Genomic DNA, 20,248 nt, shown 5'->3' with positions numbered 1-20,248 from the left:
ACACTGAACTCAGCTATGCTCATACACAGAGGATGTGGCTCTGGAAGACAAAGATTTGTGTTTCCTTACCTTCCACAGCAACAGGGCCTCTGTTTACATTCAAGGCACAAGAGCTTATGTGCAGCCTGGGCTGCCCTGTCATTACCACACATCCCAGCCTCACCCTCCCTCAGCAAATAACTTGTTTTTCGCATCACATCACTCAAGATGTATTTGTCAGCCAGAGGAGTAGGACAAGAGCCACACATTAAGTTAGCAGCTTGCTATTTTCTAGGGAAAAACATCACCTCTGCTCCTGCTCTGGCAGCAGATCTGACTGCTCCCTGCCTGGGAGTGTCACCAGCCCTTTGGCAGCAGGACCCACTTCCCATTTCAGGTCCTCAAAAACAGAATTGCAGAGTCAATCAGCTTGGAAAAGATCTCTAAGATCAGTGAGTTCAACCTGTGACAGACCCCCACCTCGTCAACCAGCCCAGAGCACTGAGTCCCACATGCAGTCATTCCTTGAACCCCTCTTGGGCAGCCCATTCCAATGTTTAGTCAAGTCACCTTTTCTGTGAAGAAATTGATCTCCATGTCCAACCTGAACTTCCTCTGGCACAACTTGAGGCCATTTTGTCTTGCCCTGACATTTTTTATTTGGGAGAAGGACTGACCTCCACCTGGCTCCAAAGTGAGAAGGTCCCGACTCAGGGCTGCTCTCAGCCATGAGGTTGCTGCCCACAAAATGGGATTTTTACCTGGTGTGCAACAAGGCAATAATTATACACTTGAGACAGTTTTTATTTCAGAGCTGCACTCCGGTTCTTGGAGTCCACAAATCAAGCAGGACCACCACGCTTTTCCAGCCATTATTTATAAGCAGGATTTCAGAGTTAGTAACTTTCCAAGCACAGCCCTTCTATTACGATTGATTACTAATTTACATACACGTTCCTCTGACGAGTTAGCAATGTATACACAGATATACATCAACATCTTGATTTGCTACATCCTTAAACCTTCTCAGTTCCCGGATGTCTTTGACTAGGGGAAGCTGATTTAGGCTTGAAACATACAAAGATCTTCCATCAAAGAACACGCTGATTTAAAATAATCCTGACATATTCCACATTTTGCAGCCAGGTGACACGAAACACCGCGGGCAAAGCCACAGTTACGGCACGCAGGAGAACGGGCTCTGCGCCTCAAGAGGGGCGCCCCTGCTCCCCGCGCTGCCACAAAATGGCGGGCGCCGCCTGAGGGGAGCGGCGGCGGCGGCGGGAACGGCGGCGGCCCCGCCTGAGGGAAGGGACGCGGGCCCCCCGCTGCAGCGGCGCGGCGCCCGTCCTGTCTCCCGCTCTCCATCCCGGCCCTGTAGCGACACCGGCTCCGCGGTCCGGCCCCTCCGCCGCCGCCTCCCGCGGTGGTGAGTAGGGGAGCCCGGTGGAGGAGGTCGGTCCCTGGGACGCGCAGCTGTGAGGCGGCCGCAGCTGTCCCCCGCCTCCCCGCCCGCCATTATCCGGGCGGGCGCCTCAGAGTGACTCGTCTTCCTCATTCCCCACTCCCGGCTCCTCGCATCAGCCCATGTCACGATAATCGCGGTTACCCCCCAGGGTGGCGGGGCTGGGGGAGAAGGAGAGGCCGCGATCGGAGCCAGAGGGTGAAAGTGAGGGCGGCGGGGCCCCTCAGGCGGGAGGGCCTGGGTCAGTTCCGTGCCAAGGCATTTCCATGTCCGTGAGCTAGAGGCTCCCGGCTGGCCGACACTTGCTTTGGCCGTGTTGTGTTTCTAGGCCAGGAGTAAAGTACGAGCAATATGTTCACAGATCCTGTGACACAAAATCAAAATCCTGGTTTTCCTCATGTATAGGAATGGCACTGGGGGGCAGGAGCCTTGCGCAGAAAGGTGATGACCCGCAAGGGACACCTGCAGTCACTCTGATCTGGTGGTAATACAAGTGAAAGGAAAAAAATAAATCGCACCTTGTTTTATTCTCAGTGATGCAAGATACTGATATCTTTCACAGTCGGAAGCAGATGGATGTCTTACAACTGTAACCGGATGCAGTTGTGACTGTGACCTCTTCTTGTGCAATGCAGATGTTGACAAACTAATACATAGTGTCTGTTCAGGCGAAAATGAAATAACGATGCAGAGTTTCTTGTTTGGGTGGGCTTCTTAATACCAGTCTGCTCTTTTTTTTTTTTTTTTCTTTTTTTCAGGGTAACCAGCCAAAGAAGTTATGAATATCATCTGTGGTCTAAAGCTGTCAGGCAGAAACTGTATTTTGTCTCATTTGGCTTCTTTGTGGAAGCAGAGGAAGTGCAATAATCTCTCTAGGTCTTACACAGGATGGTACCGAAGTCAGGGTGACAGAAATAGATGCCAAAACTTGGATTTGAGTGGAAATACTAGAAACTGTTTTTTGACTGGAAACCCTGACTCCTATAGAAACTTGATTGGTAAAGGACTGAGATGTCTTTTGGATGTCCCACATACAAGTGGACAGGAAGTGTACAGGAATGCAAACCATAGTTCAGGAAGGTTTTTCTCCCAGTCTTCTCAGGCACTGGGGGAGAAGATCCCATCCCTCCTGAGCAGTGCTGTAGGACAACCCCCACGTCACTTTGCTGCTTGGAACATTCAGATCAACAGGTCTTTTCACATATCACCATCACTTCAGGCTGCACCAGTTCCTCTTTTCTGGATTATTGTGAAGCCAGCTCAGAAATTATTTGCCATCATTCTTGGCAGGTAAAATACTGTGTTACTTTCCTTTCAGTGCAAGACCCATCATGCAAAGTGTGAGTGTGGGGAGGGACGGCAGATGTGTTTGTAGTCTTGTTTGACTGACAGTTTGCTCAACAAGGGGTCTTTTTTTTCCATTATCAGAGGTATTAGATGTATTTTTTGCTCTTTTCCTTCTCATTTACATGTGGTAGAGGGAGATGAACCAAAACACTGAGGGGCATTCCTTCCCTGTGGGAGGGAAGAAATACAGTGGAGTGGAAGCCAGTTACAGTATAACCCCCCATAAGCTTCTACATGAGATGAGGCTGTAATAGAGAATACAGTAACAAATTCCTTTTCAAATATCTCCTAAATTAACGCTGTTTGTATCTCACAGGAGCATAAGAAATTGGTGGAAGGCACTTCCTCCTAATAAACGGGAACTCTTCAAAGAAAGTGCAAGAAAAAACAAATGGAAGATCCTGCTGGGTGTCAGCAGCTTGGGAGTTGTATTTATCATGTTTTATTTTACCCACTTGGAGGAGACACCCATCACTGGCCGTGCTCGACTGTTGGTGTTTGGCAAAGAGCATTTTAGGGAGCTGTCACAGATGGAATATGATATGGTAAGATTTTAGACAAGAAATTGAAAGTACTCAAAAATTGCTGCTTTTTTAGTGATGAGATAGTCCTGCTAATGAAATGGGCAAACAAACCTTGTAGTGTCCTTGATGAGTTTTGAACTTCATGCTCAGAACCCTGAGGAGTCCCTTCATCTGTTACCTCCTCATCTTGTCCTCGTCCTTTTTTAGAATTCCCTTTCCACCAGAAGCACATAATGGTTACAAAGCATATAACATGCATGTAGCAAACATTCTTAACTATTTCTTGTCCATTGTAATTTTTGTAACTTCTTGTCCTGTGATTTTGAGTTCTGTGATTTCCTGTTGTAAAGTGAAACTTGATAAACCATATCCAAATGTATCCATATTCCCATCTGTCAGAGACACGAGACAAGAAGAGAACAAGTATAGGATATTTTCAAATCACATGTTTTGTATACATTTGTCCACCTTAAAAATTAGGACCAATGAATTTTTTTTTTCAGTGGATGGAGCAGTTCAAAAGTCAGATGTTACCTGAGACAGATGCACGCTACCAGGTTGTGGAGAGAGTTGTTGGGCATTTGTCTGAAAGCAACAAGGACATCCCCCAAGTCTCAGCTCTCAAGTGGGTTATCCACGTGGTGGATGAACCAGGTGTAAATGCTTTTGTGCTTCCAGTAAGTTGTACACCACACAAAAAATAATAATGTTGAAACAGCACTTGATATGTCTCCCACTTAATTTTTATTCTCTTTGTTTACAGAATGGTCAAGTGTTTGTTTTTACTGGGTTACTGGATGCAGTTTCTGATATTCATCAGCTGTCATTTATTTTAGGACATGAAATAGCTCATGCTGTGCTGGAACATGCAGTAAGTCTTAAAAGAAAGCTGTCTAATATTCTTAAATTATTCATTCTAATTACTCTAGTTGTGATTTTCCCTATCATTACCAACCAAGTTTTCAGTGTGACTCTATCTAATTAATGCAAAATTGAGTTTGAAATGAGTAGCCTGCTACAGTAGATCTTTATTATTTGTGTAGCACTTAATAACTGTCAGAAGACCTGTGGTGGTCCCTGTTAACACAAAGGCTGCCAGGGTTTTATTCACAGTTGTACAGGTAAATTATGACTCAATTTCAAGAGTCATTTAGAGCTTGGTCTGCAGATCCCTCTCTTACAGCACAGACATGAATAACTGGAGGTGCTCAGCAGCTCTGTTACTTCTATAATTGTTAATACCTGAAGAAGTGTATGCACCTTTAAAAAGTATCTTAAAATACTCGATACTGTTATTATTGGAGCACTCAGTTTTAGAATGTCAAATTCTGGAATACCCAGAGCTTGGTTCTTGTATGATTTTGGTGAGCAACAGTTCACATCATGGTTTCTTGGGCTTGGTTCAGCCAACTAACCCTTTAAACTTCTAAAAAATATTTCTGATAATAAAGAAGAACTTCTCTTGTTTGTATGGCATCTGGTGTCACCCAGCTGGCACAGTGAGAAGTATTGCATGATCCTGTTTGTAAATGCTCTGATCAATTTGTTGCAATGTCAAATAGAGCTCTGGAAAACAGAATAATCTCATGGATTCTGAATTTAAATGAAAGCAGCAGAAAAGAAAAGATAAGTACATTATGTGTACTGTTCCCTTATCCCATTGATGATCCTCTCTCAGTGATTTGTTATCTCTTCTCAAATTAATGTAAAGAACAGTCTTTGAGGTACTTTTATAGATTTTGCATTCACACTGAGATGTTTCCTGGCCTTTTTACTGAAGAACTTTTTCTGCTCGTTGCCTTCATCCTACCTCCAGCTTTGAGTTTCTCTGAGGGTCTGATAGGCAGAATGTATTTGTTCCAGTTGAATACAGCTTATGTGAATTCTGGCCTGAAAGTACCTTGTATCCAACTGGATTTTTTGTTTGTTTGTTTGTTTGTTTTGGTACAAGCAGGGAATGTTGTGCTTGCCCTCTTCCTGTGGCTCCACAGGAAAAAAAAAATCAGTGACATTTAAAGTGTTTCCAAATTCTGTTAATGTTCTAAAGAAATGTCAGACAGTAAGGAATGAAAATGGGACAATTTCTGTTTGCAGGCAGAGAAAGCCAGCCTGGTTCACTTCTTGGATTTTCTCTCACTCATCTTTCTCACTATGATTTGGGCCATCTGTCCTCGTGATAGTTTGGCAGTTGTTGGCCAGTGGATTCAGAGCAAGTTGCAGGAGGTAAGACTGACATTTTCTATTGTCCTTCCTGATTTCCTTGGATTTCCTTGTTTTATAAATCTGATTCTGCTTTAGTTGCTGCTGATTTTCATTTGTCATGTTGAAGAACTTTAGATTTCCCTAAATGACTGGATTTAGTTGCACAGGCTGCAGGAGCCTGCTTGCCAATTAAGACAGATGATTGTCTTTTAGAAAGGTAACTTGCCCTTTGAAGTTGTATATGGTAAAATGCAATGTTTTTATTTTAAGTAGTTATTAAATTCTTCCTAAACCAAATAAAATATATGGAATTCTTCAAATATATTTCTAGTGATAAGAATAGTTTCCAAGATTAAAAAATCGAGAATCTAAACACCCTTTATATAAACCATGCTATAGTACAAGTTTCTAAAATAATCTTCTCAGCCAGCAAATATTTCAGCAAAGTAAAATTCAGAGGCTTTCTGGTGCCAGTTTTCTTCAGCAGTGTAATTTACTCTCTGGACAGTTACTGATCCATTTATTTTTTTAAAAAGTGTGGTTTTTTTAAATAGAAATTTGCTTAGATCATAAAACTGGAATCTGAATTAAGGTGAAAGATCTCTTTGGTTTCCTTGATTTGGTGCTTTTCCTGAGATTTCCCCCAGTTCCTCAAAAACATGAAATTAAACATAACCAATCTGTTTTGGTAGTTCTTATGCTAATGGGTAGATGTGTGGATTCTGAACATAAATTATCTCTTAAGAGCTCGGATATTTGCACAAGTAGCTAAGAAACCAATACATTGATGAATTCTAGCCAGCATTTTGAAGAGCTGAATTTGGCAAAAACAAAGTGTGAATGAATCCTGAGACTGCTCATAATTTAGACAGCAAGATTCAACTCCTGTCAGCATCTCCTCCTCTCCACACAGAATGGGTATTTTGGCATCGTGGGTTGGAGTTGGGCTTTAGGTGAAAGGGAATCTGGGTTTAAGCTCTGAATCCTGTGCAAAGGACACATCATCTATGGGTACTGTCCTGGTTTAAAAGGCTGATCAAACTTCAGTAATGTTGGAGTGATAAATACTTGCAAAGCTTTCATCCCATAGACAAAGGCAGCTGAATAGGAAGCTGAGTTTTTTTAGGCACCCAGGAGTGCAGTGTCTGTTTCACTCATTCAGGATTTGCCTGTTGTGCTTACATGAAAGTTCTGCACATTTTTTCAGGATGTTTCTCTTCCTCTTCTTCCATAACTGTATTTTGCTTTTTAAAGCTTTAGCATCCCATTCTGTGAAAGGGTTATTTGAGCCATGCTGTGGTACTTGCTTCTGTTTCAATATTTGTTTTTCTCTTCTGTCCTTAGAGGCTTGACTTTTTGACCTGGTGACTATTGTGTATTTTTTATTATTGACTCTTAAGTGTTTCCCAGTGATTCTTTTTAGGCCTTTGGGCATGTGAGCTCCAGTTCTGCTTTTCCCCCAAAGATAATGGATTTTCTTTCCTTAAATAAATTGTTAACTTTTCTTATTACATTTATTTGGTGTTGTTCCTTAAGCATGTATTTCTGGACTGAAACATATTGGCTTTGTTATAGAGCAGCAGTTGTTTTATATGGGAACTAAAGCCTAGGAATTATTCTTGGAAGAACACCAAGCATGACTCTGAGTTTTACTCATGCCCCACACACCAGTATGTACAGATGCAGTACTTCATATTCCTTTCTTGTCCACCTCACACCATAAGATCTGTATTTCATGTGAAAACTGGTGATTTTGGGCAGTCAGCATCCCTGGAACTCCCTTTTCTTCAACATACACAGGCAGCTCTGATAATTAAATTGAAAAATCAATTTAGTCTTTTTTTGTGTCAAATTTCTGACAAGGATTTTAGATCAGAGTTTGAAGTTCCGATTTTTCACTCTAGCACATTCACAAAAGATTTTTTAAACAGTTCCATTTTTCAGTAGCTGATGACTACTGGATGTTAGATACCTCAGGACTCTTTTGTAGGTTGCAAATTTCATTTCTCTGTCTAAAAAGTGTTTAATAATTAATCAAACCACTTATCTGGCTAACTAGAAAATGGTGCTTCAGGAATATATGACAGACTAGCCAGGGGTTTCTTTGCTGTTTAGTGAATATATGTGCACCAACAGACCTGGAGCACTTTTCAAGGCAATAAAAACACGTATTCCACTTCAAGGAATTACTTTATCATCAGAGGATTTAAAAATATGTATTTATAATTGCAATGTTTAAGGTCTGCATAGAAACTAGGAATTTAGAAAGTGACCTCATCTCTGCTTACTTCTAAACCAGATGTTTGGCTTTTAAAACCAGATTTGGTTGGCTTCTATTTTTGACTTAGGAAAGAAGAACTACTTTGGAAAGCAGCAATAAGTTACAGTTACCTTTATGTACTCCAGGGACTGGACCACTTCTTAGGTGCTCTTCATTTCAAATTGGTTTGTGGTTCATAGTTTTGGTTTTGGTGTTTTTTCCCCTGAAACTTCTGAGGACAAATTTCTCTGACAGATAAAGAGCTGATAGAACCTTTCTGAGCTGATAGACCTTTCTCTCTTCTCTAACCTTGCACATTTGCCCCTGTTCAGTTCACATTTCCTAATGGATGACTAAACCAGGATGTTGTGACAGGTTTCTTATCTCTGCAGGAGCAGGCTGTTGAAACAAGCCCTGATTTGCATTTACTATAACATGCCAGACTAGGCTAAGGCTGCCCAAATCTACATGAATTACATTTGAGAAAGCCACCACTGCCTCTTAGGGTGTGTTAATGCTCTAGAAAAATGGGAGAGGAGTTTGGTCAGCTTTATGTCTTCTAGTTTGATTTCTCAAGGGCAATTTGCAGCTTGTGTTAGGGATAGTCATGGCAAAGGAGTGATTTCTGCATTGTGGGCAGCTTGCCATAAGAAATAGGTGATACCATGCTTAAAGTCTAGGGAACCACTGGAATTTTTTACATAGAGTTGCTGCAAGAGAAATCTTGATGTCAGCAAAAGAGTGAAGTGAAAAAGTTCTGGTGAAAAGTTGGTATTTAGCTTTCAGTTGCTGCAAAATGAGATTGGCTGCTGATAGTTCCCATGAAAATATAACTAATTAGAATGAATTTCAACTGAATACAGGATCAATGAGTTACACACAATGGAATTAGAGATTACAATAAGAAAATGAATACTGATCACATGCAATGTGAGCATTAGATAGATAGATAACCTTCTCATAGGAAGTGGGGTTTAAAACACAGCTCTGAGGCTCTATCTTTGTGCACATTCCAGACCCAGGAACAAAACTTTGATGTGTTTCTTTGCAGTTCATGTTTGATAGACCCTACAGCAGAACCCTGGAGGCTGAAGCTGATAAGGTGGGACTTCAGTTTGCTGCAAAGGTAACTACAACTGATTGGTTTTATTAGCAATAAAAATAAAATTAGCAAAAAAATAAGTACCAGACATTTTTTCAGTTTCTGTCACAGTCAGAGGGAGTTTCATTCTTCATATGGAGGTAAATGGTAAGTTTTTGAAGATATGTAGTTTCATGAAGTGGTGGGGAATAAAAGAGTTGTTAGGGAAAGACAAAGTCATTGTGCTAATTGGATAATAATAACAACATTGTAATAACATTGAAGTGTGTAAAGTTGTGCATTACCTGCACAGTCTTCTTTCTGTGTATTTTGTTGCTATTAAAAGAAAACCCCATGTCTTTGTAAAGAGGAGAACTCTAAATAGGGATCTTGCATAATTAGGATTTAATTATATGTAAAGATTTAAAGATTTAAGTGAAATACAGCCATAACAGCAATACAGCTTTGCTGAAGCAAGACAATAATTTGGTCAGAAGCTACTCAGCATTTTTTCATAGTTTATTTTTTCAATTACTTTTTTTCCCCCTGGGGAATTTAATTCTATATTAAAGGAACTGAACCAACTCTTTGATTTCTGGCTAAGTGCAATAGACTTATTTGTGAGATACCAGTGAGAGCAGCACCATCTAGTGTTAATATTTCATTAGCAAAATTGCCTTTTAATAGTTATTAATGTTACTTTAAGGAAGGGTTCTAAAAATTAACTTTGATTCTGGGATTAAAATTGCATTTGTAATTTGAAGTTGTCTAAGGGAATCATACAATCAGTTAAAAAAATATAATTGCTGTGTTTGTGCTCACTGCTTTCTAATACTGAAAAAGTAGGGCCATACCAGAAAGAAATTAGTCAAGTGACATATGAGCATTTCTCTGGTTGTGCAGATAACCTTTTTATAATAGTGATTTAAATAAATCAATTCAAAGGATAAAGCACCATATCTGTTCCTGGGAGAGGGAATGGGAAGAAATAATTTTCTTATCTTCTGCCCACTAGTCCCTTTTTTTTCTTAGCTAATAAAGGTCAGTGTAAGAAATCTTGTTTATTTTTCTTTTATACTTAAACCTAAAAATAGAGAAGTCTGTGGTGATACACAAAAGCAATTCTAAAAGTTACTGTTCCCTGATTTTCTATGGTTAAATATGTACTTCTTGAAGAGAGTCAGGAATTCTACAGAAGTACTGTTTTATTGTCATGGATTCCACAGATCACCCATGCAAGGCTGTGTAATCTATTACAGAAAAGCATTTCCAGTTATTTTTAGGTATATTTAAGTATGATTTATTATCACCTTGTATTTTGACTCTCAACTTCTTCCTTAAATTTGCCTAGATCTGTGGAGATCATTAATTTGTTCTAGTAAATACAGCTTTGAATTTGCACTGAGCTTTTTTTAAAGAGCCAGTATAGGGCAGAAATGGTAAACCTTTCCTTCCTGTTGAATTTTCCTAACTCAGATGTAAGTTTTTTAAAGCACAGGTGTTAAAAGGAATAGATCCAGTGTCTGCATGAGTTTTTTATTGCTTTTAGACATTTTGGAACAGCTTTTTCCTGGCAGGTATAAGGACCATCTAAACAATCTTAAAAAACTTAAAATTTAAGATGTCTTTTGTAATTCGGTATCAATCAGACTGTGTATTTCTTACTTTAAACAGCCAGTGGTGCTTTATTTCCCTTCTGTTCCCAGGCTTGTGTGGATGTCAGAGCCAGCAGTGTCTTCTGGCAGCAGATGGAGCTGGCAGAAGCCATGCAGGGGCAGCCCAAGCTGCCAGAGTGGCTCTCCACACACCCTTCCCATGAGAACAGAGCTGAGCACTTGGACCGCCTCATCCCAGAGGTGAGCAGGGCTCAGGGACGTGGCTTTTCCTCTTAGGGAACTTGCCAGAAGTAGTTTGATATTAATTGATTAATTAGCTGCTTTGGTATTGATTCCCAATTTACTCTGATAACACCATGCTTACCTTTATCCTTACAGAAATTCTCCATTGCAAAGCTTTCAGCCTCAAAGGTTTTATTAAATGAGCAAAAGGAAGATAGCACAGATAAAATGTAATTATATTCCATGCAGTTTGGGGTTTTTTCTGATTTCTGATCAAAGTGTAAAATTTTTTCTTTTGAATGGCATTTTGATATAGATGTAACAGTGCCACAGGTCTCATCCACTCTTTCTAATTTTTTTTGCCATTTTAGAAAGGCAGTTTTTGAGTTGGATCCCTAAATTGTCTTGACTTCTCTTGCTTTTGTAGCAAATAAAAAAATAAAATAGAGTGTTAAAGCACTCCACTGCAACACTGTTTTTCAGCAAGCTAAACTGTGTTTGGAAATACTCTCTTTTATAACCAACTATTCTCTTTTTTTTAAAACTCTGACACTTTAAGTCTTTCTCTGTTCCACACTGTAAAGACACTTGAAGATTTATTGGCAGAGGGAGCACTAAAATGTTGAGGTGTTTGCTGACTTCAAAGGAGAAAAAAAAGAGTTTCATGAATCCTTTGATGAGAATGAATACAGTAAATATTCTAAATGATGGCATAAATCAAAGTCAGCATTAGGGATAGGAGGCTGGAGAGTGGCTAGACTGGATATTTCAAATTAATATACACAAAGTTTGTACTTTGCAAAAGCAGGCTGGGAGAAGGTTTTTGATGGATTTTCTAACACATTTGAGCAGCTGAATAGAAAATTATTTTTGTTGTGGAGCCTCAGTTTTAGCTAGATTGAACATAAAGGGTTCAGGATCGTTTATTTTCATGTAGTTGTTGACTGGCTTATAAAGAAGTAATGAAATAAATTCCTTGTTATGTTCTACCCCAGGCCTGAGCAAATAAGTTAAATAACTGAGCAACTGTGTAGAACTCTTATTTCTGTCTCATCTCTCATGGTTTAGCAGGTGGGGCAGCCCCCATCTTTTTACAGCTACTCTCACTTCCAAGAGCAGTGAAGGCTGGGAAGATCTTCCCAAAGATAATTGAGGGGAGATGTTTTTGTTTGCCTTTTACCTTAAACATTCTTTGGAGTAGGATGAGAAAACTAGGGCTGAATGCTTCCTGTTTTTAACAAGTTCACAAGATAAGTGAGGTTGGCATTACAAAACTGGAATAAAGATGAAAGAAAATGTGTAGAGGAGGCTTCTTGTCTGCAGCATTGACTCCCCTTCTTGTGGGAGCTGCTGCCTTCAGGCTGCATTTCAGGCATGGAAAGGGAATCCCAGGCTTTTATTGTTGCTCAATATCAGCTTTTTGTTTCATTGTTCATGTACTTTGAGCTTTCTACAAGAGAATGTTTACCATATATTAATTGCCATTAGATATTCAGAGCCCAGGAGAGAAGCCAGATTATCAAAAAAGGCCTTTTCATCTCTAGTGTCTCTCTGTGAAGAAACTGATACTTCTTAAGACTCAGTGCCAGATCCATCATGAGTATTATTTGGTTTCATGTGCTGTTCTTTTTGGAGCTGAAATGGTTTTCAGGACAATACATCTCTTACTAGACCAGCTACTATAGCTGGGACAAAGAGGGACAAGATTTTGGACTTCTCTAATCTTTCTCTACAGACTTTTAAGCAGGTTCACAATAAGATGCAATCATATAAAGTGAGAATTTTTCTTCAGGTAATGAAATGTCACATCTGAATGAGGTGACTGAACAGTCTCAGGAAGTGTAAATTAAAGGGGAACTATCACAGGGATCCCTTTCAAGTCATTAAAAGACTGAGAGCAAATCAAATGAGTGTTAAAGATGTTACATCTGGTTTTTTTGAGCAAGTTGGAAACTACAGTCACACTGAGGAATCAGTACACAAGAGAGCTATAAGCAGTTAAAAAGTGATGCTGTCCTGGAAATGAAATAAAACAAATAAAAAAGATTTGCTGTGTTTTGAAAGTATTTTCCCCTCAGACAGGGAGGTGTTAGGATAATAAACCAGGAAAACAGAGTATAGTCTTAAATAGGAAACTGAAATCTCTTAGAATTCCTGCATGAAGGCTGGAGAGATGTGTTTTATTTTCAGAAAAAGAAATCTTAAAGGAATTTTGTCTAAGGGTGAGAAGATGATCATTGTTCTGGAGAGACTGTGGGAGTGTAGTGCCAGAGAGAAGCTACAGAATCTTTTAGTCAAGTTCAATGTTTCATTTTCATGTTCTCTGACTTGGGGCAGTGTCTGTTTCCAAGTGTGCTGTTCAAATGCAGCACTAAACAGCAGTGGAAGCCTCAGCTACACTGAATAAAGCAGAAGGTTATCTACTGAGCCTTGCCTGTGATACAAAAATTCATCTTGATGTGACATTTGCTTTTTTAGCATCATGTTGTTGGCTCAGATTCCATTTTTGATTCACTGAAAGTTCTGTTTCCACTTTCTTGTGGAAATGCCATGGTGAGGTCATTTAGAGACTAATAATAGGTTGGGATATATCAATTGCACTGCTTGCCTTGTTTGCTAGGTCAGTTAACTTGTCAAAAAAAGTTAATTCATTTACTTTGGCAACACCTGTTTTTTTTCAAATCCACATTGGCTGCTTATTATTTTTATTAATTTTTGTGTAGTTAATACTTTTTCCTCTGCTGCCTTTTGACATGGGAGATACATTTATTTTCCTTCCTTTTCAAAAGCAGGTTGGTATATTTGCCCTTTGCTTATCATGTGAACATTATTTCATAAATTAACATTACTAGTTAATTCTAGTACTAGAATATGTTAATTAAGCCCTATCAAATAGAAACAAGAATAAAAATCACTGACCTGCATTTCTGTCCTCCCTAAAAAGTTATTAAATATTTTGTCACAATTTCTCTTTCCTATGCCAGCATCAGTGGGAAGTTGGATGTATTAGCATTGTGTATAAGCTGCTTTTCTTCTCTATCCAGTAAAGACTGTCAATTCCTTTAATCATCTTTTTACTGCAATTCATTAAGACTGTAAGGGCTTGAGACCAGCAGGTAGTCTGGTGTCTGTGACAGTGTGGAGGATTAATACTGGGAGCTAAAAATTACTTATTTTTCTATTTGCCTCTACTGGTAGCTTTACATTTACATGAAGGTGATAGGATGAGGGAGACCTGCCTAATTCTTCCGCCTTCCCTGCTCCCAAACATTGCAGGAGATGACTCTGATTGGATTAATAAGAAGAACAGGTTCACCTTTGTAACTTACAGGCAAGAGTTTGGATGTTTTATTTGGGATCTCCTGAAGCAATAAGCAGGCAGGTGGCTGCCCTCACTGGAATGTGTAGTTACAGCTGTCCTGAGCAGGGAGATGACAAGTTAACTTGGCTTTTCTTTCCGTATCTGGAGTTTTTCAGTGGCATGTGAGGTGATGATGTTGAATAGCTGCCTTCTCCCCCCTTGCTCAGCTATGTCTAGCAAGAACACAGACATCCACAGGGTAAAAATGTTCCCCTGAAGTACTGGTTTGTATCTTTGCTGTTGGGACTTCAGGTGAGTGAAACCATAGAAGTAGGTCAGGCACTGTTTAGACAGGAAAACCCAGAGATACAAAATTGCTAAATTAGTTTAAAAGAGGATTATGTTGCCTTTTCCAGGATGCAGCCTCAATCTTTATATTCCCATTTGCCTTGAATAACACTGCTTGACATTAATGCAGTCTTGCAGCAGTTTATGTTCCAGAAGAGAACAAGAGAAAACTCTTGGTTTATCACAAATGTCAGTTTAGGAATGGATTGGTCACTGAAGCAGAAGAGTGTTCAGCAGCACAGTTACATTTGGTGACTACATGGACAATAATGCTGTAGAAAAACAAGCTGTGAAAGCTTTAGTCATATTTTAAAAAACTTGGACAGGAACAATATTTGCATGCCTAATCCAGACTTGTGTATCCAGTAATTTGAATTTTACATTTCAGCAAGAAACAACTGGAGAAACTCTTGCTACATTTTTGGAATGTGTCTTTTTCCAAAACCATTTGTTAATTTTAAATTCTGTTTGTTTCTAGCCCTTTACAGCAAACTCTATCAGTTCACTGTAGTAAAGTTAAAAGAGAAATTTGTTTTGGAACCTCCTTATAGATAAAAGTGAGTTAAGAAGCTCTGCTCTTCTATTTTAAAATCTGCTGTAGTGAGATGTTTCCAGTGCCTCCCATGGAAGAATATCAAAGTGTTTCAAAATGATGGGCAAATACTTATGCAGAGCTACACTGGAATATTTGATTTGGTATTTCAGACAAAGCTAGTGGATATAAAGCAGATTAAAAATTTCTCTTCTGTCTACAATGCAATGCTAGGATTGCTATGAAAACTGTGTTTTTTCTTCCTCCTCATGAATCAATCTAGACCAAATTAATCAGCATGTGTTTTCTGCTGACAGTCCCAAATACTGGCCAGGAGGCTCCTGGCTACCACTCAGGACAGCCCTGACCATTGCTTTTCAGGAATCCATGATTTTGAAGTGAAGTGGAATAAAATGCACATTTGAACTGGTATCTCTATAAAAGTATTAAAACCAGAGCTGGATGTAAATCTGCCCATGGTTTATGCTGTTAATTGAGGCCAATATTGAACAAATGTGACCATACCACAGTGACCATTGATTAATGGTAACCATCAGACTTGTTGTGGTCTTGGTATTTCATTTTGCAGATCTTGAAAAAGTAGTGCTCAGTGGAGATGTAGAACCCTCTAGAGTTAGAGTTCTAGAGTTCTACATGTAATATTTTGCTTTATGATACATAGGATCTACTTTTCTTAATTAAATGAGGATCCATGGATCCCAGTAGTTCTGTGTACAGCTGCTTACAGAGCACTTCATCAGTTGTTGTGTGCCAAACACAGGAGCTGCCAGTTTGTGTGGTCTAATTAAGGTATGTTCAGCTTTGTGACAATGAACACAACTTAAGCATCCTTTGAAACAGCTGACTTTGAACAGGTTGGTATCAATTTCTCCACAGAGCCTTTGAGATGTGAGATTCATCCATGCCATTCCTTTCTCAGGTGGCCAGGCAGACAGGATGATCTGGGGGGAATGTGCTTGTGCTAATGAATTTTGGTTCTCTGGGAGATTCTCTGGCTCCTTTGTGCCCCTATTTTTTTACTTGTCAAATGCAAGCAATGGCACTGACTCAGTGAGCAGAACTAACTTAAAGTTTGGTCTCTTACTGCTGGTCTTTTTATCCAGAGAAATTGTTACATTCTAGAGACATTGTTTTCTTGTGACATTATTTTCTTGTAATATTTGGAAACTTGGAATACTCCAAATGCTTCTTGGAGATGAGATCACTTGAGTAACAGGAGTTTAGCTATACTGATGAACCATCTGGATCTCTGTGCCAAACAGTTAAAAGTCCATTATGTTATTGGAGATTTTCCCTCCTTTTTTGAGTCAGACATCTATGTATAGTTACTTCAATAATAGAACATATCTGAAGAAGTAAATTATTCAGAGCCCTTTTTTCCTTGATGCAGTCATTTTCATTTGCATTTGAATGTAAATATAAATATAAAAATATGAAGCTGAGTGCAGTATGTGGGCTGTGGCTGTGGGCTATGGGCTGGATGTACCCCCACTTAATTAAGTGGATTTCCTGCTGGGATTTTTCTTCTCTCTGAGGCATTTTAGAATATGGATTGATTCAACATTTTTCTTCAAAGTGGCCTGAAAGGGCTACAAAAAGTTTAATTTATATGTGAATATAAATTAAAAGTACTGATGTGGACAAGTATCACAGAAAGCATTGGAGAACTTCCTGTTTAATTATGTTGTACCTTTTAGAATATCCATCCTTGGAGATCACGGTGTGAGAAAATAATTTCACTCTTCATTCTTCCCATTGTTTTACCATACTGCTCCATTTTGTCACAGGCTTCCTGGCTTCTGTTGAGAAGTTGTTCAGTAACAATTCAGGCTCATTATTCCACTAACCAATGTGCAAATGCAAACCTGACTGGAAAGCCAAAGTCACTGACTGCAACCTTTCTTGTTTTTCCTATTTGATTTGTTTTCCCATGTGTTCACAGGCTCTTAAAATAAGAGAGAGCTGCAATTGCCCATCTCTTTCTGGACCAGATCCTCGCCTTATTTTCAGACTTAACATGCAACATCTCCTGGAATCATCTAAAGGTCGAGGACCCCCAAATTCTACAAAGCAAGATCCCTCAAAACCAAAACTGGACTTTCCTAACACTCAAAAAGTGGAAGATATGCCAGTGACTTTTGCAGTTAAACCCACGAACTGATGACATCAATTTTCACTTTTTATGGAATTGGTGGTCCCTGAAGGTCTATCTTATAACACAAAATTGTCTTTGAACCATGAAGAAGATGTGGCCACTCAGATTCTCCATTTCTTTTATGTGATCTCTCACTCAAAGCAATAAGGAACCGTGCCCACACAAGAAGAGCAGCGTGTTGGAGCAGAAAGTTTCTTATTCATTAAGAGTTACTAAAATAAATCACTTCTCAGGGGAAAGATAATCTCATACAATCCAGTCACACAGTGTAATTTTCAGCTTTATCAGGCTCACCTTGATCAGAGGACAGATGAGCCAGAAGCGTCCCTAAAGCAGAGGGAAAAGTATAATTTTCATCACTTAAGTTGTCTGGTTTATCTTGCCATAATTTGGGTTAGATCTACTCAGCTTCATTTGAGAAATAATGAGAAGAGCTTACTGCCTGCTCCACATCCAGGCTGTTTAAAAATATTAAGCTGAGAAGCGATAATAGCTATGGGCTAGATACACCCTCTCTTAATTAGGTGGATTTACTGCTGGGATTTTGCTTCTTTCTGAGGCATTTTAGAATGTGGATTGATTCAACATTTTTCTTCAAAGTAACCTGAAAGGGTTGCACCAAGTTCAGTTTAAAAAAAAGGAGTGAAATAATTTTCAGGGAAGCCTTCCTTCTGGAAGAAGCACTGAAGGAATCATGTAGCACCAAATGCTTTACAAAGATGCCTCTGGTCTTTTTTAAATGATCAGGGTGCCTCATCAGAGGGCAGTTTTGCTGCCACAGCATTAGATTTGGATATATCCATTTGGATGGAAATGATTGCTGATGTGGAGTATATTACATAGGAGACAAATACAAGGTTTCTTGACTGCACAGCTTTTGCAGATGACTTTATCATGAAAGTGACTTCTTGTCAGGAAACTGGCATCTAAAGCTGAGCATCCCTCCCTCCCTCTTTCCCCTTGAAGCCACACTTTTTATACCCTGGAGAAAAATATGGACAATGTAGGTGAAGCTCTGCCTTTCAGGATTGGTGACCCACTGTACCCAGCATGTTAATCTCTGTTTGCACATGTTTGAATTGTCCTTGCTTTGCAGTTGATGGAAATACTGAAATGTTGATCTTGCAGGAAGATGTAGAAAGAGGTGGCAGTGAATTAAAATAAAAAAGGGAAATCTTGTTCCTTCATCTGTTGAGATGTATTTGCTGTTATGCTTTTTTTATTCATTTGATCAAAACAAAAATCTCTTTCATAAATGGTAGTGTCTTACTTGAAGAAAACATCCAGAATATTTTACAGGTTATCCTATTTTGAGACATTCTTTTCTTATATGGAGAAGGGCAGACTTTAATCATATTTCTTCAATTAAATCAGAATGTAAGCTTTTAAGAAGGAAAAAAATAACCAATTCAGTGCTGTCAGTGACTTAGTTGGAAAAAACAGATTGTGAAACAAGTAATGCTTTCAATGACTTCAGTCAATGAAGCTGGGTCCTCTGAGAAACACCAGCAAGTCCCTTGTCTGTATTCAGAGGTAAGTTGATGTCTGTGTAATGCTGATGATTCTAGGTCTGATTATATAGGTCTAGATTGGCTGCATATTGCTTACAAGCTGTTTTTAAATCTCTGCTCAATCCTGCTGGCAGGAGGCAGAAGGTCCAGCCTGACCATTATTCATCCATCCATTTTTATTCTTGGTGACAGGAGTTTTTGTAACAGATGCTCAGTGATGTGTTGCAGCATTTGGACATTGTCACCTGAAGGTAAACAGAAAAATACACCATTTAGATTTCCCTGTGGACCTCAGAGTTTATCCTGCAGCACCAAAACCCCAACGCTGCTGCCTCTCTCTTGCTCCAGTGTCAGAGCTTGTTTTGTTATCCAGGGCTGCTGCTTGACATGCAACTGGATGCTTGTGTCTGGTAGGACTAAGGAGAGCAAACAAGAGTTTTTATGGCATTCAGGATGAAGTATGAAACACACAAATTTCATATTTCTGCTGTCTGTTTTAAGTGAGTGAAGTACTGCAGTTGAAGGCAGGAGATGGAATTTTCAAGTTCACCAAGGGAGCTTTTTTAAGATTTGTAAGTAAATAGTCTTGTAACCATGATGATGGTGATGTGAGAGAAAAGGTTTCAAGGGAGGGGTAATTCCTTATATTAGATTGACAAGGAGATTATGTATTTTTTCCAAGTGTACTCATCTAATAAAACTCACCCCTCTTTTTACAAACATATACACCCAAATAAAAAGTGCACACACAACACACACAAGAATTAGGCCTCTGCACTAGAACACTATATATTTAAATACTGTTTAAATTGTTTCAAATGTGTAGTTTTACATATAAGGTAGGATGCTGAAAATTTCAGGCTTTAATTTACATTTTCATTCATCCCCAATATTTTTCTCAAGTGCTTTGGAAAAGGTTTCTCCTTTCTATTTTGCTTGTGTCCAACACAGAAAATGCCTTATGTTCATCTGCCTCTTGGAGGCCACTTTTTTCTTAAATTCTTACTGTATACTCTATTGTGCATCTGCCTATATTGCTAAAGCATTTTTTCTTCTTTCTTGAACAAAAAAATTACAAAAATGTTGCCTTCCATAGTAAACATTTCACTTTTAAAGTCAAAGAAAATATAATAATGTTCTGTGGGCATATATAATAATATATATAGTATCTTAATATAAAAACTATAATATTATATTATTAATCATTATAATTTCAAAATATACCCTTAGGAAAATACTGTGGTTACAAGCTTCTGATTATCTTTAGAAACTTTCCATTGCAATTACAATTGACTATGGCACAAGAAGAGCAGATCTAGAAGTGCTGTTGAAGGAATTCAGTGCTTGGAAAACAGAGTATGTAAGAGGGAGAATAGTGCTAAAGTGAAAAAAGCTAAGGTAGACCAGTAATAATTCATCTGGATTTCCCACCTTTGTGCTGCACTTCACAGCCTCCTGCTGGAAGAGTAAATACATGGTACAAATTTCACTCTTAATGCATTTACTGTAGTGGAAATGTTGAGAGATTTTGTGAGCAGGGGAGGTGCATTCAAGGCAGTTCTGCAGTAAAAATGATTCCTTTTACCTTTTGGTTTATCAAGTTTACCCTTTTGTATTGGTTAGGTTTGTTTTTTTCATTTTCTTTCCTTTAAACTTGAAATACAGAAGTGCCAGGAAAGCAAAG

The 20,248-nt window shown here is 39.0% G+C and overlaps 1 protein-coding gene across 5 annotated transcripts; it reads left to right on the top strand.

The window, feature by feature from the left end:
- Positions 1-990: 990 nt before the first annotated feature.
- OMA1 (OMA1 zinc metallopeptidase) lies at positions 991-18,248 on the top strand. Of its 5 annotated transcripts, none has more exons than XM_054638332.2 (9): positions 995-1,408; positions 2,203-2,734; positions 3,108-3,336; positions 3,819-3,992; positions 4,079-4,186; positions 5,410-5,538; positions 8,829-8,903; positions 10,565-10,714; positions 16,841-18,248. In XM_054638332.2, the coding sequence occupies exons 2-9, from the start codon at positions 2,223-2,225 to the stop codon at positions 17,057-17,059; spliced, it is 1,596 nt and encodes a 531-aa protein (XP_054494307.2). In that variant the 5' UTR covers positions 995-1,408; positions 2,203-2,222; the 3' UTR covers positions 17,060-18,248. The 5 variants fall into 5 exon arrangements, with proteins under 5 accessions (XP_077038699.1, XP_077038698.1, XP_054494307.2 ...); XM_077182582.1 differs by having other exon boundaries at positions 995-1,434; XM_077182581.1 differs by lacking the exon at positions 995-1,408 and adding an exon at positions 1,462-1,648.
- Positions 18,249-20,248: the final 2,000 nt, after the last annotated feature.

The sequence above is a fragment of the Agelaius phoeniceus genome, chromosome 8 (genome assembly GCF_051311805.1).
Source record: "Agelaius phoeniceus isolate bAgePho1 chromosome 8, bAgePho1.hap1, whole genome shotgun sequence".
Taxonomy (NCBI): domain Eukaryota; kingdom Metazoa; phylum Chordata; class Aves; order Passeriformes; family Icteridae; genus Agelaius; species Agelaius phoeniceus.
Note: the sequence above shows the minus strand (reverse complement) of the source record. Positions and strands in the feature narration are given on the sequence as shown.

Coding starts and splice junctions, on each gene's coding strand:
- OMA1 (XM_054638332.2), top strand. CDS start 2,223: ATGAATATCATCTGTGGTCTAAAGCTGTCAGGCAGAAACTGTATTTTG. Junction 3,993..4,078: donor TAAATGCTTTTGTGCTTCCA/GTAAGTTGTACA, acceptor CTTTGTTTACAG/AATGGTCAAGTGTTTGTTTT. Junction 4,187..5,409: donor ATGCTGTGCTGGAACATGCA/GTAAGTCTTAAA, acceptor TTCTGTTTGCAG/GCAGAGAAAGCCAGCCTGGT.